The sequence below is a fragment of the Panthera pardus genome, unplaced genomic scaffold, assembly GCF_024362965.1.
Source record: "Panthera pardus isolate Hobbes unplaced genomic scaffold, ASM2436296v1 HiC_scaffold_181, whole genome shotgun sequence".
NCBI lineage: Eukaryota > Metazoa > Chordata > Mammalia > Carnivora > Felidae > Panthera > Panthera pardus.
Genome location: NW_026526745.1, coordinates 362,788 through 390,727, shown reverse-complemented (window position 1 = coordinate 390,727; position 27,940 = coordinate 362,788). Strand labels below are relative to the sequence as shown.

The following is a 27,940-nucleotide window of genomic DNA, read 5'->3' as shown; positions in this document are numbered from 1 at the left end:
ACATCATGATTTATTGGTTTCTTAATCTATGTTAGAAATTAGGGCATAGTTATAAAAAAGAAAATTATATCGACAGAAAATATGTCATTTTACATAAGAAAATTTATGTACATACAATATTGTAGAACAAGATAATGTCTGTTTTAATCAGTAGGAAAATGATGTGAATTCAGTAAATGATTTTGGGCCATTTGGCTATCTGTTAGGAAAAAAAATTGACAGGTATCTAACAACAAAAGATAGATATTAAGATTAAATAAAGAAATGACTTATGAATACATGGAAATACTTGTGATAGCAACACTCCTAGTTGGACACAAATCCTAGAAGCCATAAAATGAAAGGCTGACTCGTTTGATTACCTAAGAATTAAAATCTTAAATATGAAAAAAGACCATAAGTAGTTTTTTATAAATGACAAGGCTTCTATTTTAAGATGTCAAATCAATCACATGTTATGATCTCCTTTGTGGTTCAAGGCTTTGGAACTTCTGAACTTAAGGTAAACTATTCCATAATTATACTGCAACACAAAGAGAGGAAACCTCTTCTGATCAGAAAGTGAGGACTCCTAGCAAATTGAAACAGGCCACAGATGGCAAATGATGTAGTGTGGGCATATTAATATTTATTCATCAATGAGTTTTTTCAATAATAAGCCAGTGACAATCAAAGATGAAAGTGTACAATTCAATATATTTCCTTCTGAAAGAAGTTTCGTAAAAATATTTGTGCATTGTTAAGAAATCTATTCTTCATTCATATCCCAGATGAACTTCAAGGGAATATCTTTCATCTTCGTTTGGAAAATCATGTCAAACTTTTCATTCTGCTCAGCAGTCATGTGATTTTTCCAGTCTCCAATCGTACCTGGGAGGAACAGCAAAGAAATTGCTTCAAGGCAGATTCTGGGAGGAGGGGGCATGATGCCTTAGTGCTGGGAGAAACACCATTTTTTGGACATTCATTTTCCTCCCTAGTAAGGCCCCTGTTGCTCCTGCACATGGCAATGGCCCTTTTCTCTCCCACTTTATGGCAAGGGGAAAAGAAAACTCATCATCACAATTATGAGGTAATTTAAGGTAATTAGCTCAAGCCCTGAGCTGTCAGCTACCTGACAAAGGAGAAAACTCTTGCAACTTGTTGACTATTTTGTTTCAGGCTAACATGGGCTATTGTAGTTTACAGAAGTCCTTAAAAATTCCAAAAATCAGATATCATTAGACAAATATTTACTGATGAGGACATGGATGCTCAGAGAGATTTTTAAAATATAGCCCAAGCTCATACAGTTTGGAATGGCCCACCTGTAATTATTCCATCTGTACCCAGTGTAGGTTTACAACAATCTTACTTTAAACTTACAGACACAGAGTTGGGACGGCAAGTAGAGGTCGATAGAAGGAGAGGCAAGAAACACTGAATGTAAAATCACGCTAAAGTGTAAACAAATAAATAAACCAGCTTCAATGCTAATGAAACTGAAAACACAAACACAATTTGTGCAGGAGTGGTAGAGCCAGTACAAATGACATTACACTTCATAACATCTAAGAGAAAAGTATGTGCAGAAGAAACAAGGGAATGTGCATCATTTCCGTAAGGAAATTTGGCTTCTCCATTTTTTGTTGTCTTGGCCATTTCAGTCTCTCGTTTTTCAGGTGTGTTAAAGATGTGTAACCACAGAAAATTTTCTTTTTTCAAAGAAAACAAATGCAAGTGCCATGATGATGGCATTGGAGAAGGATTGTAGCATCTACAACATGACAGGATGCGCTGAGGGTAAAGGGAAGGGCATGTCCCCACTTCAGGTTGGCTCCAAGTTACCAGTGTTTCACATTTTTTAATTGAATGGGTGAAGATGTACAAAGTAGTTAAGTGAAGGAAATACTAATGTATTTAAGCCACTATTTATTGCGATTGGCGTAGAGGCATAAAACATTCTGATTAAGTGTAAAATTTATGTCAATTCTGTATTATCGATTTTCCAGGTACTAAGAAGATCATACATTTTAACTTAGAATAATTTATAAAATAATAAAAATATTCTAACATGTTCACATTTATCATTTATATGAAGGAATCATTCATTTAAAAATGCACTCACCAGAGGTATCATATTGAGATAAAGGAGATATTCCTATACATTTTTATGATGGAAGATTATTTTGTTACTGGGAAGGACTATTATGTATACTATACTATTATGTGTGTGTGTGTGTGTGTATGTGTGTGCGTGTGTGTGTATACTATTATATGTATACATAATAGTCCTCCCCAGTAACAAAAGAATAGTGAATATGTGTTGTTAATTCAGTCCTGGACGAGGTTCAGACTAAATCACAGAGATGGAAGAACAGCCAGTGATGGCCAACTGTGCCACCATTAATTCATCATCATGTGCCTAACCCATTGTACTGGGGGAAAATAGTCTAACACTAAATGAACATCCCTTTTGTGGTAGACATGGTGATAGGCATTGGTAGATTTCCAGGGGCCAAGGAGAAGGCCTTGCAACTTTAGGTTATTCATCCAGACACATTCTGGGACCAAATAATATAGTCTCTCGAAGAGCACCAAGAAGAAATCATGGAAAATCAACTGTGTAGGGAAGGGAACAGGGCCATAGCAGCTCCACATCGGGACAGCTTAGAAGCTACACTTCGTTATGTTTGTATCACAGTGCAAGATAGCCAAGCATTTATTGTTCAACATCACCTTTGCGAAGGAAATGACCTTTTTTCTGTATCCCAAAATAGGCCTTGAGTTTATTGTCATAATTGGCTCGTGGGTCATTCTTCATGTTTTCAAACGTGGCCTGTCTCACAACGGCATCCACGTCCTCTTCACTCAATTCTTTCCCCAAAAATTTGCATATTTTTAACACAGAGCCTCTGAGATCCTGAAACAAATCATAATATGATAAATGATGCACATTATAAGAAAGAAGACACACACAAAAGTCACAGCTAAATATCATGGGAGTGAAAAATGTAGGTGCTTAGGATACTTAGAAAAGTGGAGCAGGACCATGAGAAGGTTCTTGCTTATTCCTTCTTGATAAATTAATTCCTCCCTTGTCCACTGTTTTAGAGTGCATATTAGGAACACTCATATTTCATTCTATTTGTGTTAAGTGGGCAAGTATTTGGTGAATAGCTACTATATGTCAGATGCTGCCCTAAATGATGGTGCACGTGAACAGAGGCACAACAGGGAATCAGTTCTGGGAATTCAGTACAAGCACTTACTGGCAAAGAGTAATTATGTAACACAATTCAGAGAAAGTTCCTCAAAGATGAGAAATTTGTTCTGGGAATTAAACCAAAACCAGGACTTTTTTGATAGACAAACTGAAGATACAGTGTTTAAATCAAAAAAAGAGTATCTGCAAAATTGTGGTTGCATGGAAGGTGTGGGATCTCAGGTCACAGGAGTATGAGAATTTGAGTTTCTCTGGGGCTATATGGGAACAGGTCTGGAATGAGAAAGATGGGAGGTGAGCCTGTAAGCAATAGAAGGACAATCAACAAAACTAAAAGGCAACCAACAGAATGGGAAAAGATATTTGCAAATGACATATCAGACAAAGGGCTAGTATCCAAAATCTATAAAGAATTCACCAAACTCCACACCCGAAAAACAAATAATCCAGTGAAGAAATGGGCAGAAGACATGAATAGACACTTCTCTAAAGAAGACATCCAGATGGCCAACAGGCACATGAAAAGATGCTCAATACCACTCCTCATCAGGGAAATACAAATCAAAACCACACTCAGATATCACCTCACGCCAGTCAGAGTGGCCAAAATGAACAAATCAGGACACTATAGATGCTGGAGAGGATGTGGAGAAACAGGAACCCTCTTGCACTGTTGGTGGGAATGCAAACTGGTGCAGTCGCTCTGGAAAACAGTGTGGAGGTTCCTCAAAAAATTAAAAATAGACCTACCCTATGACCCAACAATAGCACTGCTAGGAATTTACCCAAGGGATACAGGAGTGCTGATACATAGGGCCACATGTACCCCAATGTTTATAGCAGCAGTTTCAACAATAGCCAAATTATGGAAAGAGCCTAAATGTCCATCAACTGACTAATGGATAAAGAAGATGTGGTTTATATATACAATGGAATACTACTTGGCAATGAGAAAGAATGAAATCTGGCCTTTTGTAGCAACGTGGATGGAACTGGCGAGTGTTACGCTAAGTGAAATAAATCATACAGAGAAAGCCAGATACCATAGGTTTTCACTCTTATGTGGATCCTGAGAAACTTAACAGAAGACCATGGGGGAGGGGAAGGGGGAAAAATTACAGAGAGGGAAGGAGGCAAACCATAAGAGACTCTTAAAAACTGAGAATAAACTGATGGGGGATGGGAGGGAGGGGAAAGTGGGTGATGGGCATTGAGGAGGGCACCTGTTGGGATGAGCACTGGGTGTTGTATGGAAACTAATTTGCCCATAAATTTCATATAAAAAGAAAAAAAAGAAGGGCCATATTGTGAAGAAGATTACAAGGCCAGCCAGACACTTGAATCTCTATTTCGTAGGTGATATGCACTCAGCCAGAGAGTCTAGATTTGGTATATGCCCTATGGCAGGGGTAACAGAAGCTAGTGACAAACACGCAGCAGGTGGCAGCCTTTAGGGTCGCCAGCCTTTCAGCTCTTTCTCTTCTTTCCTGCTAAGAGATCCTGGTGGTGTCCTGGCAGCAGTGCCCAGCCACATTCCATAATGATCATTATTAATCCAACTTCCTCGTGGCAATCCCACTGTCTGCTACAAGAGATTAGTTTAGGGTGGTCACATGGCCCAATTTGGGTATTGGGTCTGAAAGAGGAAGTCAAACAGAAGTTTCTGAGAGTGAGTTTCCTCACGGAGCAAAAGTGGGAACAAAGCAAGGCAAGAATGCCACTTTTCTCCCCGTTAACACTCTGTCTGCCATGTAAGCTATCATGTGAAGACATGACTTTGGAGCTACAACTGTCCTGCTACCATGAGGGAAACATCGTCATCACACCAAATATGGTACAAAAGAAACACAGAAAACCCTGGGATATTCTTGACATGCATGAGCCAAACACCCAGCATCAGGGTAGCCTGGCTCTGGGTTTTAGTCAGTAAGCAATAAAAGTTTTCTTTTCAGGCACATGTAGTTGACTGTACTGGGAGCTGAATTCTTTCTAATCATACACAGGTATTTTCATTTAATTTTTCCTGCATGGTTTAATCATACACAATACAGACAAGATTAAAGTTCCCAAGAAATGTACCTGCAAGTGAGGAACACACATCTACAACGTTAGTGTAATTAAAAATGGAAGGAAATAGATATAACAATTCACCAAAGAGAAACCAATAATCTGACTCAAAATAATCAAATCATTCACACCAACATACATAAACAGACATCTATTGACACACAGGTAAATTTTGAAAAGAAACCTCCAGTGGTAGTTCTAAATGGAAACCTGGTAAAGAAAGCATAGAAGTGATATAGGAAAAATGTCTCCTGGTACACAATCTGGGTTCTCAAATTTGATATCATCCTTTGGGTGTTCTGGGCATAAACAATCAATTCATTCAGCCAGGCTGGCTTACAGCTTCAGTGAAGTCAGTAATGTCACATTTCTCACCTTCTTCATCTCCTCATACATCAAGAAATGAATGTTGAACAGGTTTTTGTGCTCATACCAACCTTTGATGTGGTCAAACCAAAGACTTCCTGCCACTGTGGGGAGAACAGATACATCATTAAGTAAATATGTTGAACACATTGAAAAGAATCTACAGTCCTAGGAGATGCAGGAACCTTTAGTAACAAAGGAGGAAAAGGAAGTGTGCTGCTAGATTCCAGATTTCCCCTAGCATCTGGTTGTGGGAGAACCATCCAACTTCCACCAGGAAACAAACATACAGTCAAGGAGAAATTAGTCTCTTAAAAATGCATTTCATATAAATAGAAAATAATCTTGCCATGGGGTAAGAAAAACTGAAAAGGGAAAGGAGGAATGAATCCTCTCCTTACTTCTCGACTATCCCCAAAGGCACATGGAGGTATTTCTACTCTGCAAGGAGCACGAGAGGTCTCTGAAGAGTCACTTCAGCTCTGCCACAATGCATTGGACACAATCGTAAGTCTGTTCCAGATCATCACGTTTACTTCTGCAAGCTTTGTTCCTGGTCAAATAGCTGCACTGGCTCCTCAGATAAGAATGTGGTGAGCACCTGTTTTGCTCGATGGATAGAACATGCAACTCTTGACCTCAGAGTTGTGAGCCCCATTCTGGGTGTATAAATTACTTAAACAAATGAATAAAAATTTACTAAAATATTTTTTAAAGGACCCTTGGGAGGAGCCCCTTGAAATATGAAGTGCAAAGCTCCAAACGTACGCTCTCACTGAGCTACTTCTCACTAAGCTAGGACAGAAATCTGTGTGCCAGTGAAATAATCTCTCCATGGTTAGATGTAATTATTCTCTGTTGGTATGACTGTAATCTTGACAATCTGTTGAGAAGGAGAGAGAGTTAGCAATATTTGTACAATGGCTGGACATGGTCACCTAAGACAACACTACCAACTGGCTTGATACGTTGATTACTGATCCCCATTCTACTCTATTTAAGCAAACTCTTTCTCTCTGCTAGAGCTTAAAAACTCACCACAGGACACCAAACTTAGTATTTTATGAAATTTTAGTTACCTTCTCCTTCTAGAAATAGATTCATGAATTCCACAAAGTTATCTGTAGCGGATGCTGTCAGTTTCTTTGAAAAGTGAAAATATGAGCACATAACATCCTTAGGGTTTCTGTATATGTAAATAACCTGGAAAGAAAGGAAGTATTCATTATATCTGATGCTTTCATAATGTCATATTTGTACCCTAATGCCCTCCAACTGAATGAAGCCTGTTAGCTTAACTTTACAGTTTCTAACCATTTCTTGTATATATTCAACCCTCTTTGTATTTTGCATTTCTCCTCTGCAATGGCTCTCCCTTAATGATTGGGAGACTTAATTATTGGTGACTATCAATTACCTCACATGGTACCTCTTCTTACTCCCCTAGACAGAAACCAACAATATTCTCCTGTCCCTACCTCAACAAGCTAACATATGTGAAAATATCTCATAGCTATACAATTATGGCAATAGGAAAAACTTACTAAGATATTTTCAAATCATCTGTGAAAGTTTAGATTGTATTTCTCTCATCCTTCAGTGTATGGTTCACATAATTCTTATATATCTTCACAGTATAAAGCACAAGTACTTGACCCATAGTAGTTACTTCTTCAATATTTTTTGCATTGAAGGACTATGAGATTTAACTTTAAAAATGTATATTGTAACCAATCAGAAGCCATAATTTCATAAAGCAGTGAAGCAACCCAAAGACATTAAAAATACAAAGGATTGGGGTGCCTGGGTGGCTCAGTGGGTTAAGCGTCCAACTTCAGCTTAGGTATGATCTCATGGTCCATGGGTTTGAGCCCTGCATCAGGCTCTGTGCTGACAGCTTAAAGCCTGGAGTCTGCTTTGGATTCTGTGACTCCCTCTCTCTCTGCCCCTCCCCTGACTATGCTCTCTCTATACATAATAAATAGAACAAAATATATAAGGAAACTGGGAAAAGGAGTGGTTTGAAGATAAAATCAAAACTCCTTTTGGTATTGGCGCCCATATTTGGATAATACCTATATAGAGATATATTTGACATCTCTATAGATGTAGAGTTTTTAAATACTTTACATCAATCTAGAATTAAAGGGAGAAATCAACTATACATACATTGTATTTAACTTACGTGATTAGATAATCTAACTGAGGGATTAACTATAGAGGGAGAATAGGAGAAGGCCAGGCCAAAAATCTGGGAATCATCAGCTCTCAGAGGTTAGACAGAGAAGGAGAAGCCAGTAAAGAGGAAGGAGCAGCGTCTCAAAATATAATTGTATAAGTTAGAAAAGATCTCACATAACATTTCCTAAATAGTGAAAGTATCAACTTTTCTCACAAAAAGCCAAAGCCCAAGATGAGAGTGCAACAGGTTAGGTTAACTCATCATCTCGATGTAGTCATAGACTGAGTCTCCTACTTTTCCACTATGACATGCTAACCCTTCTTTATGTCCCACACAGCTGCCACTTTTCATCCCCATGGTCAATTAAAATAATGAAGAAACCTTCTTTCAGAGGACACGAAAGAAACTTCTTCTTTACTTGTGTTGTTGTTCATAAGCTTGTCACTTACCTGTGCCTTAAAAATTAATGGCAAGATGCCTGGTACCAAGCCCTGGTTTTGCACCAACCAAATTTTACCACTCTAACCATCAGACCAGAAGCATATACAGGATACAAGTCCAAACAAAATGAGAGCTCTGCTGAAATGAAATATGAAGAGAGGGAAAGGTTTTTGGGCAGAATCTCCTCTAAGTGTCCACTGAGACAATATGATACCACGAATGTGGTGTCTGGAACAGCAGGAAAAGAAAATGTTTAAAGACATAGAAAGTGATCAACTATGTCAGATGCCAGTGATAGGCCAAGTAAAGTGATCAAGAAATGATCCCCCCTTTTCAAAAACTATAATAACAAGGGACGTTGACATTCAGGATTCAGTGAAAGCGCGGAGAATGAGGCTAAACGCTTTTAAGAAGTTTATCTCAAACAGAAAATGAAAGGCAGAAAATGAAAATTAAAATGGAGCAAGACAAGTTTTATTTTACTGTTAAAAAATGCCACATGAAAACTTCATTATGGGCCAAACAGAATGATCCAATCAGCATAAGGAAATTGGTAATGAATGAAAAAAAGCAAATTATATTGCTTAAGGAAAGTCTTTGAGAGTAGAACAAGTTTCTCAACAGTGGCACCATGGACATTTCGCCAGATAACGGTCTGTGGTTGGGACTACCGTAAGCATCATGGGACATTTAACAGCATCCCAGGCCTCAACCCACTATAACTAGCACCACCACCACCATAACCAAAAATGCCTCAAATATGCTAAATATCCTGTGGGGAATACGCAGAGCTGAGAGCTGATGATTCCCAGATGTTGGCCTGGCCTGACTCCCATTTGCGAAACAGTGGTACAGACAAAAGGGATCCAAAAAGGGATCCAGACCATGAATGGAGGGGCAGATATGTAATGAGAACAAAACTGTGTACACATCCCACCTTTTCCTCTTAAGGAGGGACAGCAGTGAGGGGAGGTTTTGCATGTGGAGGGCATCTACTATTAATGGTTTACTTGGAGTCTTTTACTGGGATAGGTAGAGCAGAATGCTGCTGAGGTTTGAGAAGATAAAGAAAGTATGAAAAGTCAGTATGGAAAGGGGGGGAAGCAAAACATTTTTAAAAAGTAAAGTGTGAGAATTGTGGCCATAAATGTAAAGAAAGACACAATTTTTAACTGTTTTGATTTTTTCTGACCACACTACCAGATTCATGAATATAGGTACTAATATAACACAATTGTGTTTCAGCAGAATTAAGGGTTGGCAACAAATCATAACAGTTGAATTAGCAAAAGAATTTAGACAAAAAGGATTTGAATTTAAAATGTAGAGTCATTGGTGGGCAAGAAGCAATTGGGGACACGCATATATATGAGAGTGAGTGTGGGGAATAGGAGTGGGGAGGGGGCTGGAGAAATGAATGTGCTGACACATCATTGAACGGAACACCTGAAAAGAGCAGGAGGAAAAGGAGACAGCACTCAGATAATAAGGTGCTTGAAGCAAAGATCCGCATTAGGGCAATTACTGGCGATCCCTTTTGTCATTCATTCAACTCTAATGCCTTCTGGACAGGGTTCTATGCACTGCAAACTCCATCTGTCTCAAGGGTTTTACACTGTGGCCAGAAACATAGACAATAAATAAACAGGTAAGTATGTATTACATCAGAAAGCAAAAACAGTCATAGACAAAGGCAGGTGCATAACACGTGGGTTGCAGAAGAGGGTTACTGAGGTTGGTGGAGGAAAAGTGGCTGGAGTTTAAATCAACCGGAGAGGCCTGGCAGGGCTAGGGTCTGGGAGGCCAGTGCAGAGCCTGATGGGTCAACCTGAAGGAGGCAATCCCACACTTGTGTGGCCCTGACAGGAAGTGCCTCCTTCATGTTGATCCTTTGAGCGCAGTTGGCCTCACTCCTATCTGGCCAGCCAGAGACAATGTACATCAACTTTGAAATAATCCCGTGAGTCAGAGGAGTGGAGGTAGAGAGGGAGAAAATGAGTCAAGAGTTGAAATTATCAGTGGGTGGAGGTGACTGATACTGGGAGAGACAGAAAAATCACTCAGTAGGTACAAATGATTCTCTCTGAGCTTCCCTCAGATTTCCAATGAACTCGGTACATTCACAGAGAAAGCGGGCAAAACAGGTTGGAAGCGTCAGAAGGAAGCGAGGAGAGCATACAGAAAAAAGAAAAAGGAATTGTTGGCAGTTTATATACACATGGTAATATAGCTAACAAATGAGAGGGTATATAATATATAATGTATATGATATTATAATATACTCTATGAAGTAAATTAAATGCACTCCTATATAGTCTCATTTTCCAATGGTTGTGTTCCATATGTGATCAGAAAACAAAGGGTGAAAGATAAAATCAGATACTGGAAGATAAGAACACAAAAGTCTGTTGAAAATTAATGCATGACAAATACCACATTTGCTAACACCTGGACGAGTGCAGCATCAATGTAATGAATAGAAATGAAATAATGAAAAAGCAGTTGTCTTTCAGCAGCCATAGTCTATTTTCCTACTTTGGCTTTTTTGTTCTTTAGCCCCCTGGGAACCAAGTAGTATGGGATGTGGGTAGTGAAGAGACGAGGAGATGGTCTTTCAGCAAAATCCACTTCTCGAGAGAAGTACTCAAGGAAGGGGATGCGTTCAACTGTTTCCAGATTCCCAATGCCTTTGCGATGTTCTTCAAAATAAATCAAGCACAATATCTGCTGAAACCAGACAGTCCCTGTAAAAGAAATAATTTTGTTTTAATGATGCGAAAATTTATCCAAAAAGTATATAGATGTGTCATCAGTTTTTTAATCAGAGGTTGTTATTATAATACGTACAAAGGTAATTTTGTCTCAATGGAATTTTTAATATATAAAGGGTGCAGTGTGGGTAAAGACAAACATACGTTGCCTTTGCTTTTCATTATAAGGAGATTCTACATGTGAAACTCCATGGGCATTTGTCCCACAAATTTTTCTTGAGTCTTCTGTACTTTCTTCTGCTTCATATATGGGAATTTTAAACTATCTTCTATGCCTGCCTCAAGATTTCCTTCCCCAACCCCACTCCTAGGACGTTAGCTAATAGAGAGAAAAAAAAATGGCATTTTACTGATAGAGTCACTTTCCATCTTTCCCCCGTTCCCTATGTTTCTTACTGTGCCCATGATGTCACTTCGGGAAATAGTGTTCATTATAAATCCCTAAAGGAGGCCCTGTGATCCACATGGAGACAGGAAGGAAAAGATTAGACCTTTTGCTGTAAGTGGGATGTGACAAATTCTAAGGATGACTATTTCTCCCAATTCCAATTAGAGTGGACATATGTCACAGAATACACGGGTGTACTGCCTACTCTAGATTCCTTCCACTTCATTTTGCATGCTTCATATATGGGAATATTAAGAGTTAAAACACACCTTCTGTAAGGTCATGCTTCTCATATATACAGGCAATGCTTCAAAAACCTACCCCAACAAGAAGTCACATGTCCCAGAAAGGTTCAAATCAACATCTTAAATGAGAAAGTACATTGGCCCCTCATCAATTCCCATCCTATAATTCCTTCCTGAGACCACCCTATCACCCTGCCTGTGAAGCAGCAGCATCTGGTAAGCAAGATCATTGTTAAGAATACATGCCTTGCTGTCAGGTGGTATGCACCTTGTCTGGAGCATGATGGGCATAAATCCTCCAGTGTTGCCCAGGGAAGACCAAGATCATGTGTGCTTACATGTTACCACAGCTGATGTTCAAACACAAAGAAAATTCATTGTTATGAAGCTCTAAAAGGGTTTCTTACATTCTCCAACCTTTCCCAGATAAGAAGTACTGCTTCTGCATCAGGTATCACAGCTTCAGGGGTGCCGAGGAATTACCAAACATGACCTTAATGGGTTACAAATCTGCAGAAATTTAAGACTATGAGGACTGGAAGAACGCGTTCCCCAGGCAAAATAGGCTGCATTTTTCCTGTCTTTGTCCTCTCTCCTGCTTCTGCTTCCATATCCACTCCCCTATCACAACCTATCTTTCTCGTTTTCTCTTTTCTTTCTTTCTTTCCTCCTTCCTTCCTTCCCTCCCTTCCTCCTTCCTTCCCTCCTTCCTTCCCTCCTTTCTTTCTTCTTTCTTTCTTTCTTTCTTTCTTTCTTTCTTTCTTTCTTTCTTTCTTCCATTCTTTCTTCTTCTTTCTTTCTTTCTTTCTTTCTTTCTTTCTTTCTTTCTTTCTTTCTTTCTTTCTTTCTTTCTCCTTCTTGCCTTTTTGGATGTCAGAGGTTAATGTAAGTTGATATTTATCATTTTCTGCAGTCATGCTATACTAACATCACTGATTCACTGCAGGCACTCCAAGATCTATTAATTCCTTATATTCACATTTCCTGCTTCCATTCCTACCCCTACTTCCACCACAGACAAGAAGACTTTAGGGTTTAAAGTATATTCTTTCTTGGAAGATGTTCTTTTGAAATATGTATTGTTGTATGTGCTTGATTTTTAATCCATGCACGTCATTTCTTACTGTTTGTCACTGTGAGCTGTGGTTTAACATTCCTTTACATGCTACTGCTGATCCATTGCACCTAACAGATGCTGTCTGTGTTTCAGGGTGTGCATTCATGCACTGACCTGTCTAATTTCCCCCAATGGACAGCACACCCCAAACAACACTGCCACATACACCCTCACTCATGTTGCCTATGAACCCATATGAGATATTCTTGGAGACATATACTCAGGAGCAAAATTGCCTGGTATGTCTGTATTTCAGTTGATCAGATAGTGCCAGACTGCTCCCCAGAGAATGGCTGCTTCAGTCTACTCTCCCAGCAGTATTATGCTAAAGCATGCAGATGTGTGTGTACTCCTTGGCAGCATTCAGGGTTTCTGACCTTTCTAATTGCTGTCAGTGTACTAGATATAAAGCAAGTGACTATTGTGTACCAGCTTTGTGGTTTTTTGTTGGCATTGGTGGAGAGTGGTTTCCTTCGGTAAATTTTCAGCTTATCTCTTTGGCTCTTTTTATAAGTAGATCACTGTTCTCTTCCAGTTGATCTGTATATACACCTAATATATTCTAGGTATTAATTATTTTTAATTATAGTCATTGCCAGTAGTTCCTCTCTTTTTTTTTATTTTTTATTTTATTTTTTATTTTTTAATATATGAAATTTACTGTCAAATTGGTTTCCATACAACACCCAGTGCTCATCCCAAAAGGTGCCCTCCTCAATACCCATCACCCACCCTGCCCTCCCTCCCACCCCCCATCAACCCTCAGTTTGTTCTCAGTTTTTAACAGTCTCTTATGCTTTGGCTCTCTCCCACTCTAACCTCTTTTCTTTTTTTTTTTTTCCTTCCCCTCCCCCATGGGTTTCTGTTACGTTTCTCAGGATCCACATAAGAGTGAAACCATATGGTATCTGTCTTTCTCTATATGGCTTATTTCACTTAGCATCACACTCTCCAGTTCCATCCACGTTGCTACAAAAGGCCATATTTCATTTTTTCTCATTGCCACGTAGTATTCCATTGTGTATATAAACCACAATTTCTTTATCCATTCGTCAGTTGATGGGCATTTAGGCTCTTTCCATAATTTGGCTATTGTTGAGAGTGCTGCTATAAACATTGGGGTACAAGTGCCCCTATGCATCAGTACTCCTGTATCCCTTGGATAAATTTCTAGCAGTGCTATTGCTGGGTCATAGGGTAGGTCTATTTTTAATTTTCTGAGGAACCTCCACACTGCTTTCCAGAGTGGCTGCACGAATTTGCATTCCCACCAACAGTGCAAGAGGGTTCCTGTTTCTCCACATCCTCTCCAGCATCTATAGTCTCCTGATTTCTTCATTTTGGCCACTCTGACTGGGGTGAGGTGGTATCTGAGTGTGGTTTTGATTTGTATTTCCCTGATAAGGAGCGACGTTGAACATCTTTTCATGTGCCTGTTGGCCATCCGGATGTCTTCTTTAGAGAAGTGTCTATTCATGTTTTCTGCCCATTTCTTCACTGGGTTATTTGTTTTTCGGGTGTGGAGTTTGATGAGCTCTTTATAGATTTTGGATACTAGCCCTTTGTCCGATATGTCATTTGCAAATATCTTTTCCCATTCCGTTGGTTGCCTTTTAGTTTTGTTGGTTGTTTCCTTTGCTGTGCAGAAGCTTTTTATCTTCATAAGGTCCCAGTAATTCACTTTTGCTTTTAATTCCCTGGCCTTTGGGGATGTGCCGAGTAAGAGATTGCTACTGCTGAGGGCAGAGAGGTCTTTTCCTGCTTTCTCCTCTAAGGTTTTGATGGTTTCCTGTCTCACATTCAGGTCCTTTATCCATTTTGAGTTTATTTTTGTGAATGGTGTGAGAAAGTGGTCTAGTTTCAACCTTCTGCATGTGGCTGTCCAGTTCTCCCAGCACCATTTGTTAAAGAGACTGTCTTTTTTTCCATTGGATGTTCTTTCCTGCTTTGTCAAAGATGAGTTGGCCATACGTTTGTGGGTCTAGTTCTGGGGTTTCTATTCTATTCCACTGGTCTATGTGTCTGTCTTTATGCCAATACCATGCTGTCTTGATGATTACAGCTTTGTAGTAGAGGCTAAAGTCTGGGATTGTGATGCCTCCTGCTTTGGTCTTCTTCTTCAAAATTACTTTGGCTATTCGGGGCCTTTTGTGGTTCCATATGAATTTTAGGATTGCTTGTTCTAGTTTCGAGAAGAATGCTGGTGCAATTTTGATTGGGATTGCATTGAATGTGTAGATAGCTTTGGGTAGTATTGACATTTTGACAATATTTATTCTTCCAATCCATGAGCAGGGAATGTCTTTCCATTTCTTTAAATCTTCGTCAATTATCTTCATAAGCTTTCTATAGTTTTCAGCATACAGATCTTTTACATCTTTGGTTAGATTTATTCCTAGGTATTTTATGCTTCTTGGTGCAATTGTGAATGGGATCAGTTTCTTTATTTGTCTTTCTGTTGCTTCATTGTTAGTGTATAAGAATGCAACTGATTTCTGTACATTGATTTTGTATCCTGCAACTTTGCTGAATTCATGTATCAGTTCTAGCAGACTTTTGGTGGAGTCTATCGGATTTTCCATGTATAATATCATGTCATCTGCAAAAAGGGAAAGCTTGACTTCATCTTTGCCAATTTGGATGCCTTTGATTTCCTTTTGTTGTCTGATTGCTGATGCTAGAACTTCCAGCACTATGTTAAACAACAGCGGTGAGAGTGGGCATCCCTGTCGTGTTCCTGATCTCAGGGGAAAAGCTCTCAGTTTTTCCCCGTTGAGGATGATGTTAGCTGTGGGCTTTTCATAAATGGCTTTTATGATCTTTAAGTATGTTCCTTCTATCCCGACTTTCTCAAGGGTTTTTATTAAGAAAGGGTGCTGGATTTTGTCAAAGGCCTTTTCTGCATCGATTGACAGGATCATATGGTTCTTACCTTTTCTTTTATTAATGTGATGTATCACGTTGATCGATATGCGAATGTTGAACCAGCCCTGCATCCCAGGAATGAATCCCACTTGATCATAGTGAAGAATTCTTTTTATATGCTGTTGAATTCGATTTGCTAGTATCTTATTGAGAATTTTTGCATCCATATTCATCAGGGATATTGGCCTGTAGTTCTCTTTTTTTACTGGGTCTCTGTCTGGTTTAGGAATCAAAGGAATACTGGCTTCATAGAATGAGTCTGGAAGTTTTCCTTCCCTTTCTATTTCTTGGAATAGCTTGAGAAGGATAGGTATTATCTCTGCTTTAAACGTCTGGTAGAACTCCCCTGGGAAGCCATCTGGTCCTGGACTCTTATTTGTGGGGAGATTTTTGAAAACTGATTCAATTTCTTCGTGGTTATGGGTCTGTTCAAGCTTTCTATTTCCTCCTGATTGAGTTTTGGAAGCGTGTGGGTGTTTAGGAATTTGTCCATTTCTTCCAGGTTGTCCAATTTGTTGGCATATAATTTTTCATAGTATTCCCTGATAATTGTTTGTATCTCTGAGGGATTGGTTGTAATCATTCCATTTTCATTCATGATTTTGTGTATTTGGGTCATCTCCCTTTTCTTTTTGAGAAGCCTGGCTAGAGGTTTGTCAATTTTGTTTATTTTTTCAAAAAACCAACTCTTGGTTTCGTTGATCTGCTCTACAGTTTTTTTAGATTCTATATTGTTTATTTCTGCTCTGATCTTTATGATTTCTCTTCTTCTGCTGGGTTTAGCCTGCCTTTGCTGTTCTGCTTCTATTTCCCTTAGGTGTGCTGTTAGATTTTGTATTTGGGATTTTTCTTGTTTCTTGAGATAGGCCTCGATTGCAATGTATTTTCCTCTCAGGACTGCCTTCGCTGTGTCCCAAAGCGTTTGGATTGTTGTATTTTCATTTTCGTTTGTTTCCATATATTTTTTAATTTCTTCTCTAATTGCCTGGTTGACCCAGTCATTCGTTAGTAGGGTGTTCTTTAACCTCCATGCTTTTGGAGGTTTTCCAGACTTTTTCCTGTGGTTGATTTCAAGCTTCATAGCATTGTGGTCTGAAAGTATGCATGGTATAATTTCAATTCTTGTAAACTTATGAAGGGCTGTTTTGTGACCCGGTATGTGATCTATCTTGGAGAATGTTCCATGTGCACTCGAGAAGAAAGTATATTCTGTTGTTTTGGGATGCAGAGCTCTAAATATATCTGTCAAGTCCATCTGATCCAATGTGTCATTCAGGGCCCTTGTTTCTTTATTGACCGTGTGTCTAGATGATCTATCCATTTCTGTAAGTGGGGTGTTAAAGTCCCCTGCAATGACCACATTCTTATCAATAAGGTTGCTTATGTTTATGAGTAATTGTTTTATATATTTGGGGGCTCCGGTATTCGGCGCATAGACATTTATAATTGTTAGCTCTTCCTGATGGATAGACCCTGTAATTATTAGATAATGCCCTTCTTCATCTCTTGTTACAGCCTTTAATTTAAAGTCTAGTTTGTCTGATATAAGTATGGCTACTCCAGCTTTCTTTTGGCTTCCAGTAGCATGATAAATAGTTCTCCATCCCCTCACTCTCAATCAAAAGGTGTCCTCAGATCTAAAATGAGTCTCTTGTAGACAGCAAATAGATGGGTCTTGTTTTTTTATCCATTCTGATACCCTATGTCTTTTGGTTGGCGCATTTAATCCATTTACATTCAGTGTTATTATAGAAAGATACGGGTTTAGAGTCATTGTGATGTCTGTATGTTTTATGCTTGTAGTGATGTCTCTGGTACTTTGTCTCACAGGATCCCCCTTAGGATCTCTTGTAGGGCTGGTTTAGTGGTGATGAATTCCTTCAGTTTTTGTTTGTTTGGGAAGACCTTTATCTCTCCTTCTATTCTAAATGACAGACTTGCTGGATAAAGGATTCTTGGCTGCATATTTTTTCTGTTTAGCACACTGAAGATATGGTGCCAAGCCTTTCTGGCCTGCCAAGTTTCAAAGGAGAGATCAGTCACGAGTCTTATAGGTCTCCCTTTATATGTGAGGGCACGTTTATCCCTTGCTGCTTTCAGAATTTTCTCTTTATCCTTGTATTTTGCCAGTTTCACTATGATATGTCGTGCAGAAGATCGATTCGAGTTACGTCTGAAGGGAGTTCTCTGTGCCTCTTGGATTTCAATGCCTTTTTCCTTCCCCAGTTCAGGGAAGTTCTCAGCTATAATTTGTTCAAGTACCCCTTCAGCACCTTTCCCTCTCTCTTCCTCCTCTGGGATACCAATTATGCGTATATTATTTCTTTTTAGTGTATCACTTAGTTCTCTAATTTTCCCCTCATACTCCTAGATTTTTTTATCTCTCTTTTTCTCAGCTTCCTCTTTCTCCATAACTTTATCTTCTAGTTCACCTATTCTCTCCTCTGCCTTTTCAATCCGAGCCGTCGTGGTTTCCATTTTGTTTTGCATTTCGTTTAAAGCGTTTTTCAGCTCCTCGTGACTGTTCCTTAGTCCCTTGATCTCTGTGGCAAGAGATTCTCTGCTGTCCTCTATACTGTTTTCAAGCCCAGCGATTAATTTTATGACTATTATTCTAAATTCTCTTTCTGTTATATTATTTAAATCCTTTTTGATCAGTTCATTAGCTGTTGTTATTTCCTGGAGATTCTTCTGAGGGAAATTCTTCCGTTTGGTCGTTTTGGATAGTCCCTGGAGTGGTGAGGACCTGCAGGGCACTTCCCCTGTGCTGTGGTGTATAACTGGAGTTGGTGGGCGGGGCGGCAGTCCGACCTGATGTCTGCCCCCAGCCCACTTCTGGGGCCACAGTCAGACTGGTGTGTGCCTTCTCTTCCCCTCTCCTAGGGGCAGGATTCACTGTGGGGTGGCGTGGCCCGTCTGGGCTACTTGCACACTGCCAGGCTTGTGGTGCTGGGGATCTGGCATATTAGCTGGGGTGGGTAGGCAAGGTGCACGGGGGCGGGAGGGGCAGGCTTAGCTCGCTTCTCCTTAGGTGATCCACTTCAGGAGGGCCCTGTGGCAGCGGGAGGGAGTCAGATCCGCTGCCGGAGGTTTGGCTCCGCAGAAGCACAGAGTTGGGTGTTTGCGAGGAGCGAGCAAGCAATTTCCCTGGCAGGAACTGGTTCTCTTTGGGATTTTGGCTGGGGGATGGGCGGGGGAGATGGCGCTGGCGAGCGCCTTTGTTCCCCGCCAAGCTGAGCTCTGCTATCTGGGGGCTCAGCAGTTCTCCCTCCCTTTGTCCTCCAGCCTTCCCGCTTTCTGAGCAGAGCTGTTAACTTATGACCTCCCAGACGCTAAGTCGCGCTTGCTGTCGGCACACAGTTCATCCGGCCCCTCCACTTTTGCCAGCCAGACTCGGGGGCTCTTCTTGGTCGGCGAGCCGCCCCTCCGCCCCGGCTCCCTCCTGCCAGTCCGTGGAGGGCGCACCGCCTCGCCGCCCTTCCTACCCTCTTCCGTGGGCCTCTCGTCTGCGCTTGGCTCTGGAGACTCTGTTCTGCTAATCCTCTGGCTGTTTTCTGGGTTCTTTAGGCAGGTGTAAGTGGAATCTAAGTGATCAGCAGGACGCGCGGTGAGCCTTGCGTCCTCCTACGCCGCCATCTTCAAAAGCCCAGTAGTTCCTCTCTTTCAGACCCTATTAACTTTGCCTAGGGAACTCACTGTTAAGCAAAGCCCAAACATCTTAATTTTGATGTAACTGAATTTATCAAACTTTTACCTGTATATTTTTCTTTGGACATTTGTGTAGACGCTCTTGACCACTCCTTAGTTTCAATGATTTTTCTACAATATTTTTAATAGAAATAGTTGTATAATTTTACCTTTAATATTAGTGTCTTGAATACACTTAGAGTTTACTCTTTTATGTGCTGTTCGATTCCAGGTGAACTTCCTGCATATAGTGACACAGATTTCCTGGGACCAAATATACTATCTTTTCCCCATTAATAAATGCACCTTACTTAAATTTATATTGAGTTCTTTTATACACATGGAATTGTTTTTTAGGTCTTTCCTGTTCTTCTGGGTTATTTGTTCTTGTCTAAATGCTATGATGTGCTTCCTAAGGATGGCTTTGTAAAGAATGAACAAATTAAGTATGTAGATATATGGTATAGTATAAGGTGATATGTGTTATATTATGGAGGGAAAATAAAGCAGCAAAGAAGAGTGTGAGAATTTTGAGTGAGGCTGCATTTTTAAATATGACCATCCAGAATGCCTTAATGATAATATAAGTTTAAAATAAGGACCCAAAGAAGGGAGTAAACCATGCACATATCAGGTAGAAGAGCATCAAGGGAAAAAGATTCTGTGAGTGCAAAGAGCCAGAGATAGGAACATGTCTGTTAAATTGAGGTAGAGCAAGAGAATCAGTGTTTTCTGGGGGAAAAAAAATATTAAAAACATTTCTTTCTAACAAATATTTTAAGAATTAGTAACAATCCTTCACAGACTCTTCCAAAAATAAAAAAAGTGGGGACACTTCCCAATTCATTTTACAAGGCTAACATTACCCAGCTAAGTACCAGAAAAGGCACTAGAAGAAAAGAATGTCACAGGCCATCAGTCTTGATGAATATAGATGCAAAAAATCCCCAATAAAATATTAGCAAACTGAATTCAACAACACATTAAAAGGATCATACACCATGATCAAATACAATTCATTCCAGGGATGCAAGGATGGTTCAACATCCACAAATAGAATAGTTTGATAATGCATTAAAAAATGAAGCATAAAAACCATATTATCGTCTCCATAAATACAGAAAAAATTCAACAGAATTGAATATTGTTCATCATAAAAATTCTCAACAAAATGTAGAAGGAACATAACTCAATAGGTTAAATGCCATTTATGACAAGATCATAACTGACATCTTTCTCAATAGTAAGAATTTCAGTTTTCCATCTAAGATCATAACCAGGGCATCTAAAGTAATGACCAAGATCAGACGCTTCTCACTAGTTTTACTGGAAATCCTAGCCAGAGCACTTAGACAAGAAAGAGAAACAAAAGGCATCTAAGTTGCAGAGGAAGAAGTAAAAGTGTCTTTATTCGTAGATGATATTATATATCAAAAACCCTAAACATTTCACCAAAAATTCTGTTAGAACTAATCATTTGAATTCAGTGAACTTGCAAGATAGGAATCAGCATACAAATATAACTTGTATTTCTATAAGCTAACAATAAACTATCAGAAAGAGAAATTAAGAAAACAATCCCATTTATGATAGCATCAAAAAGGAGAAAATATATAGGAATAAATTTACCTATGGAGGTAGAAGACTTACACGTTGGATATTGTAAAGTACTGATAGAAGGAACTGAAAAAAAAAATACAAATATATAGAAAGACATTCCTGTTCATGGGTTGGAAGAACTAATATTGTTAAAATCCCATACTACACAAAGCAGTCAGCAGGTTCAATGCAACCTTTATCAAAATTATCATGACATTTTTCGCAGAAATAAAACAAATAACCATAAAATTTTTTTGCACCATATAAGACCCTGTGTAGCCAAAGCAATCTTTAGAAAATACAGCTGAGCTAAAGGCATCACATTTATTAGTTTCAAATAATATTAAAAATTTATAGTAATCAAAACATTATGGTATTGGCATAAAAACAGATGCATAGATCAGCAGAGCAAGAGAGTGAGCCCCAAATTAAACATGTATAATCAACTAATTTCTGACAAAGGAGCAAAAAATATAGGGTGGACTCTTCAATAAATGGTATTGGGAAAACTGGACTGGCATAGGAAAAGAAGACTATGAACCACTCCCTTAAACCATACACAAAGTTAACTCAAAATGGATTAAATCCTGAATGTAAGACCCGAAACAACAAAACTCCAATAAGAAAACAAGGGCAGTAGTGCCCCAAAATTCATGCTGGCAATGATATTTTGGGACATGACACCAAAAGCAAATGCAGCAAAAACAAAATAAGTAAGTGGGAGTATATCAGACTGAAAAGTTTCTGTACACCAAAGAGCCCAAACAAAATGAAAAGGCATATTGAATGGAATAAAATATTTGGAAATCATATTTCTCATAATAGGTAATATCAAACCATATAGAGAACTCATACAACACAGCAGCAAAAAACATTCCCCCCAATCCCATTAAAACACAGGTAGAGAATACCCCACATCATGGTACTAGGCACCTTCAACCCATGGTGTTTGAAGGTGAGAATGAAAGGGTCCAGGCAAGGTGTAGAGAAACTTATTAATCCAGTGATTTCCCTCTTCATTCTCAGCAGTATATCTTCTATCTATACCTGGCTATGGAAGGGACCCCCCTACTGTGGGATCAATGGGATATACCTGTGGCTCGGCCTCCCTAATGTCATTCACATTGAATGGGGATGAGGCCGGACAGTGGCTCATAGAGCTGAGTATGAGCCCTAGCTGTGGGCTAGAAATGTCCTTAATAAACATCCTTATTTTTCAAAAAATAAAAATAAAAAAATAAAACACAGGTAGAGAATGTAAATAGATGTATGTGTAGGCCCACACACACAAAATGTATGTATATATTCTACACATATATATGAGTGGTATCAAAAATAAGACCCAAAGTATTTGGGGAATGATCGTAATTAGTATAAGTTTAATTTCCTCTTTCTCAGGTACTTGGTCATTAAATACAGCTTCAAGTATGTCCCAAGAAGCTGCCTAAATGGCAAATATTCCTGTGTCCTTTCCCAGCCCACTTCAGCAACTCAGTGTTTGATAGGGTTTCGTCAATCTCTCTCCTTCTTCATTATGCCCATTTCCCTTGCCCACATGAGAAATTACTTATATCCAGTAGATTGACTATATATGCAAATAGAATATGCTCCTAAAAAAAACAGTGCTCCCATATTACAGAAATATCATTTTATTAATTGTATTAGCTGTTGGAATACAGGACTCACCAGATTTGGGGTATGTGATTATGAAGACATCATCATCTCTGATTTCAAAATCATCTAAATTTTCTAAAAATTCAAGATTAAGTTGAGTATTTGCAAAATAACATCCTTTAAGTTTGGTTAAAAATTTGTTTGTATCTTCCATATTTCTGTTGCCTGCAAAATACAGATAAATTATTTGAGAGAAATTTAGTAGAATGTTATAGTTTTCCCTTCTGTATCTTTCCTTTTTAACAAACACAAACACTGAAAACCTGTTGGCTCTGAAAGCCTGGATTCTGGGTGTGTGGAATTTGGGGAATGCCCAAGAGACTTCTATTTATGGGCTAGCTCTTGGTTTTATTTGTGCGTGCTCCATTCATGTAGGTATGGGGAAAGTAGCTTACGAGTAATTATTGTAATATTTCTAAAAACTGATGCTCTTAATCAGAAATCTTATGTATATTTGAACAGAAAATGTATATACAAATAGGATTTAAGTGGGCTTCAAAAACACTTGGCTATCAGACCAACCACATAGTCCTTTATCAGCTGGCCTTTTTTCCCCCCTGTAAATGAACTACATTCACTTGCTTAGGTCTTAGTAGGTTCATAAAAGATTTCTTTTATATAATGTCTCGGTAGTCATTATCTGTTTATAGTAATCTTGGTACCTTTGAATTTAACTTTCTTTTTTTTCTTTTTTTTAACTTGTGACATCTTTAAAGTTATTGGGGTAGTACCAGCATGAATGGTCACAGGCATGAGTCTATTCCGGGAAGCCTGAGACATTGCGTGTGAGCAATTAAATTGCCCATAATGATAATATGGACAATGGCACAAAGGAAAAGCATGAAAGAAAACATTTAAATAATGGATCGCATGTAGAAAGTACAAACCAAGACTTGTGAGTCGTCATTTAGGTACATATTTTGCCTTTCATTATTATCTGTCCCTAACTATATGGAAAAACGCATTTTGATATGAGAACTCTGGGTTTCAGTTTTCTTGGAGGTGTTGCATCCACACGACTCCTGAAACAGAATGCTACGGGCACCGGTGACAGTCACAACAAAGTTTATTACAATGAGAGGCAAGGCCGACCGATCGGGACCAACACTCTTGATAAGAGTGCGGCCCCGAACAGCCGGGATACAGAGTTTTTATAACCGATCACATCGTTTTATCATCACCTGGGAACAGAACAGAGAAACAGTTCCCAGGTGAGTTAGAAACAGTTGTCTAATGAGGTGTTTACTTTAGACTTTCTGCCTCTAAGTTGCAACCAGTGGATCTCCTTGACCCTGCCTCTGATGCTCTTTTCTTTGAACTTTTGTTTCCTTAATTGGTGAAGCCTAATTTACAAGGGTATGAGGCATAGTTTACCAGAGCAAAGCAAGGCTGTTATCTCTTAACCTTCAGTGTCAACACAAAGCTGTTATTTTTCAAGCGAAGCATTAGCTCTACACTACAATTTAACCCTTACAGAGGTACTTCCAGATGACTCGGAAGTGTCCTATTCCTAGTTCTCAAAATAGTTGATCATAGCAGTAGCTGACAAAATAAGAGCTTAGAATTGCATAATTTGAAAACAATTCCAGAAAGCCAGAGCCAAGGGTCATTATAGAAAAATGGAAATAAGCATGTTTTTTATTTTGTTAAAGTTTATTTATTTTGGAGAGAGAGAGAAAGAGAGACAGAGCGCGAGCACAGAAGGGGCAGAGAAAGACGGAGACACAGTATCCAAAGCAGGCTCCAGGCTATGATATGTCCGCACAGAGCCAATGCGGGGCTCAACTCAGGAACTGTGAGGTCATGACCTGAGCTGAAGTCTGATGCTTAACCAACTGAATCACCCAGATGCCCCCAAATAAACAACTTTAAATATATTTTCACAGTCACACTGTTACTGGAAAACCTAGGATTGGTAGCCTCTCTTTACAAAAGAGATTTACGAAAAAAACCAAATTACTTGGAATCATCAACATGAATTCATAGGCAAGAAAGAAAGTGGGGGACCAGACAGCAAAGGATGGAGAAAGACAGGAAAGATGAGTTTTCGGTCACTGGAGATATTTAAAGAGTCTCTTTGCCATCTGCAGTGTCCAAGATGAAGAACATAATTTACATCTCGATCCCCACATTGGGCTGTAATAGTAACTTGCATTATAAAGAAGCAGTGGCTCCTTAGTGCAGCCAGTTCCACATCTTGGGATTAGAAAACAACAATAAGCCTGTAACATTTTGATCTTTTCATAAAGCAAACAAGATTTTGTTGCTATCAGAGGTGGTACTCAGGGGTCAAAAGGACCAACATGAGGACTGCCAGGGCAAAGATCAGAACAAGTAAAAAAGTTTTGTACAAACGTGACTTCATGATGATGCTATTAAAATGTGGCCACACAAACCGGCAACAAATTTTTAAAGCCTTAATAGGATTCATAAGATTAAATCATGAAAATCTAATAAGCAACCAGGTAAGAATTATCCATTGTTAGTAAAAGTAGGAAGGTCGTGTTTAGAGAACATTTAAAAATATATATGCCTGACCATAAGAGACTCTTTTTTTAATTTTTTTTTAACGTTTATTTATTTTTGAGACAGAGAGAGACAGAGCATGAATGGGGGAGGGTCAGAGAGAGGGAGACACAGAATCTGAAACAGGCTCCAGGCTCTGAGCTGTCAGCACAGAGCCCGACTCGGGGCTCAAACTCACGGACCATGAAATCATGACCCGAGCCAAAGTCGGCTGCTTAACTGACTGAGCCACCCAGGTGCCCCAAGAGACTCTTAAATACAGAGAACAAACTGAGGGTTGATGGGGGTGAGGGAGAGGGGAAACTGGGTGATGGACATTGAGGAGGGCACTTGTTGGGATGAGCACTGGGTGTTGTGTGGAAGCCAATTTGACAATAAATTATGTTTTAAAAAACATTAAACCAGCATAGAATCACAAAGATAAAAAAAAATACAGGGGCGCCTGGGTGGCTCAGTAGGTTGGGCGTCCGACTTCGGCTCAGGTCATGATCTCACAGTCCGTAAGTTTGAGCCCCGCATCAGGCTCTGTGCTGACAGCTCAGGGCCTGGAGCCTGTTTCAGATTCTGTGTCTCCCTCTCTCTCTGACCCTCCCCCGTTCATGCTCTGTCTCTCTCTGTCTCAAAAATAAATACACGTAAAAAAAAATTTTTTTAAATATGCCCGGTTTGTAAATTAACATGGGGGAATAATGAGAATTACTAACAAGAATATGGAAAATACAGAGTGACTTCTAACAGTGAGATAAAAAGTTAGAAAAACTTATGTAAAAGATACAGGAATGTTGGGGAGTGAAAATTGGTCCCTTTTATCTTTTCACAAAAGTAGAATAATGGTATCTTATAATACTGGAGCCTAGGCAGGGACATTGTAAACAATGCATCTGTGTCAGAGATTGACATGGTCTGGCTATCCAACGGGTCCCCTATATCAAAGGGCTTATATGTTCCTCAGGGTCCAAATGTGTAGAGTAGGCTTTAGGGGAAGGCATATGCCCCCATCTGAGCCCAACGTGATTGCAAATTGGATGGGAAGAAAACCTGGCATGTGACATATGTAATATTACCCAGGGTAGAAAGTTGAAGCTCTTGTACAATAGATGTGGAATTATAATTAGAATGAAGGTGATTCACAGTCAGTTGAGGTTAGTTGGAACACCTGTCAATATCTAATTTTTGATGTTCAGGAGCACCAGGAAATGCACTGAAAGTAAGGGATTTGCCTTTAGCACCGGTGGCCAAACAGCAAGAAACGTTCATACCTAAAGGAAGTGGTGTAGCAATTAAAATCCTTGGGAAGTGGCAGGGAGGATGTGAATATACCTTTAAAAGTGGGGAAAACAGAGCAAAAATATCTTTTGTGGCCAAAAGATATTGCTTCTGAGGGAGCTCAAGGAAAAGGCCATAGGACACATAGGACACATGCCTTTTCCTCGAATTGGCTGTGTTAACAGGAAATAAAGTAACAAGATAAGTAGACAAAAGGGGACATATCATCGATGGACTCCTTTTCTAGGGAAGTAAACTATTTGAAAACATATGAAAAAACTTAGTGTGATCCGAAAAGGGGGTAAAAAAGAAGATAAACTAGAATGAATCTGGTATTCTGCTATCATACATACTATACATTCTACCCTCTTCTATTCTCCGTGTATTAGAATCTAGTATAAAACACTACTGTTATGGTCCATTATATCTTTGTTTTAGTGTAAAATGTTCTTGAATCTCTATATAAATATTTTGGAACCAAAACAGCTAAGTTGATTGAAAATCAATGCAAAACAATTACATAATATTTTTGCTTCAAATATATGAGCTGATATCTTATATTTATCTAGCCCAGTGTTTAGAAAGATCACCTGAGGGGCTCCTGGGTGGTTCAGTCTTGGTTTCGGGTCAGGTCATGATCTCATGGTTCGTGGTTTCAAGCCCTCCACCAGGGCTCTGCACTGACAGCCCAGCCCCTGCCTGGGATTCTCTCTTTCCCTCTTTCCCTCTTTCTCTGCCCCTCTTCTGCTCTCTCCGTCTCTCAAAATAAATAAACTTAAAAAATTTTTTTAAAAAAGAAGGAAAAAAGTCTCACCTGAGACTGTATAATTAGTACAGTTCAGACAAGTTAAGGGGAGCAGAGTTTGTGCCCAGAAATATACTGCATTAGCAGGTGGATTTTTTTGCGACAGAAGCAATACAGATCCAGCAGACCCAAATAGCTTTTTACTTTTCCTTAACTGCCTAAAAGAATTTCCACAGGTGGCCTGTACCAGGAAGAAAACTTATACCAGAGATAACTTTGTACATCATAAAGACTCAATCACATGGTTGAGGTTGAGTAAACACAAAGAATATGTGCTCTTCACATGTTCCTGTCAATCGTCTTTGTCTTCTTTGAATTCCCAATGCTTTCACCCTCTTCTCTTTAGCTCAGGATAATATATAAACCTCAGTTGTGGGACTGTATTTGACTCTTCCTGTTATATGGGGCTGCCATATGTAGGTAATTACATTTGTTTTTTTCTCCCGTTAACCTGTCTTATTTCAACTTAATTACTATATCAGCCAAAGAACATAGAAAGAAAATGGAAAAGGTTTTCACCCTCGATCAAAAATGCAACTACTCACCAATAAGAGCTTGTTGAAATGAAGACTGAACTTCTGACATCAATGCCAATGGGAAGAATAATCGTGCTGCCACTGGTTGAAAAAGACTTAGCTCAAGACTGTGTTTTCTATGAAGAGATTTAATGATTCAC

The 27,940-nt window shown here is 39.2% G+C and overlaps 1 protein-coding gene across 1 annotated transcript; it reads right to left on the bottom strand.

Moving 5' to 3' along the window:
- Positions 1 to 3: 3 nt before the first annotated feature.
- On the bottom strand, positions 4 to 27,940 carry LOC109261624 (amine sulfotransferase-like). The gene is made up of 6 exons (XM_053906491.1): positions 27,810 to 27,940; positions 22,680 to 22,832; positions 10,797 to 11,005; positions 6,718 to 6,841; positions 5,648 to 5,742; positions 4 to 2,902 (listed from the first exon to the last, which is right to left on the bottom strand). Exons 1-6 carry the CDS (start codon positions 27,847 to 27,849, stop codon positions 2,702 to 2,704), a joined length of 822 nt encoding a protein of 273 aa, XP_053762466.1. The 5' UTR covers positions 27,850 to 27,940; the 3' UTR covers positions 4 to 2,701.

Excerpts from the sequence above, each read along its gene's own strand:
- LOC109261624 (XM_053906491.1), bottom strand. The coding sequence starts at position 27,849 with ATGTCAGAAGTTCAGTCTTCATTTCAACAAGCTCTTATTG. Across the intron at positions 22,833-27,809 it reads ATTTCAACAAGCTCTTATTG|GCAACAGAAATATGGAAGAT; the intron begins GTGAGTAGTTGC and ends TGTATTTTGCAG. Across the intron at positions 11,006-22,679 it reads AATCACATACCCCAAATCTG|GGACTGTCTGGTTTCAGCAG; the intron begins GTGAGTCCTGTA and ends TTTCTTTTACAG.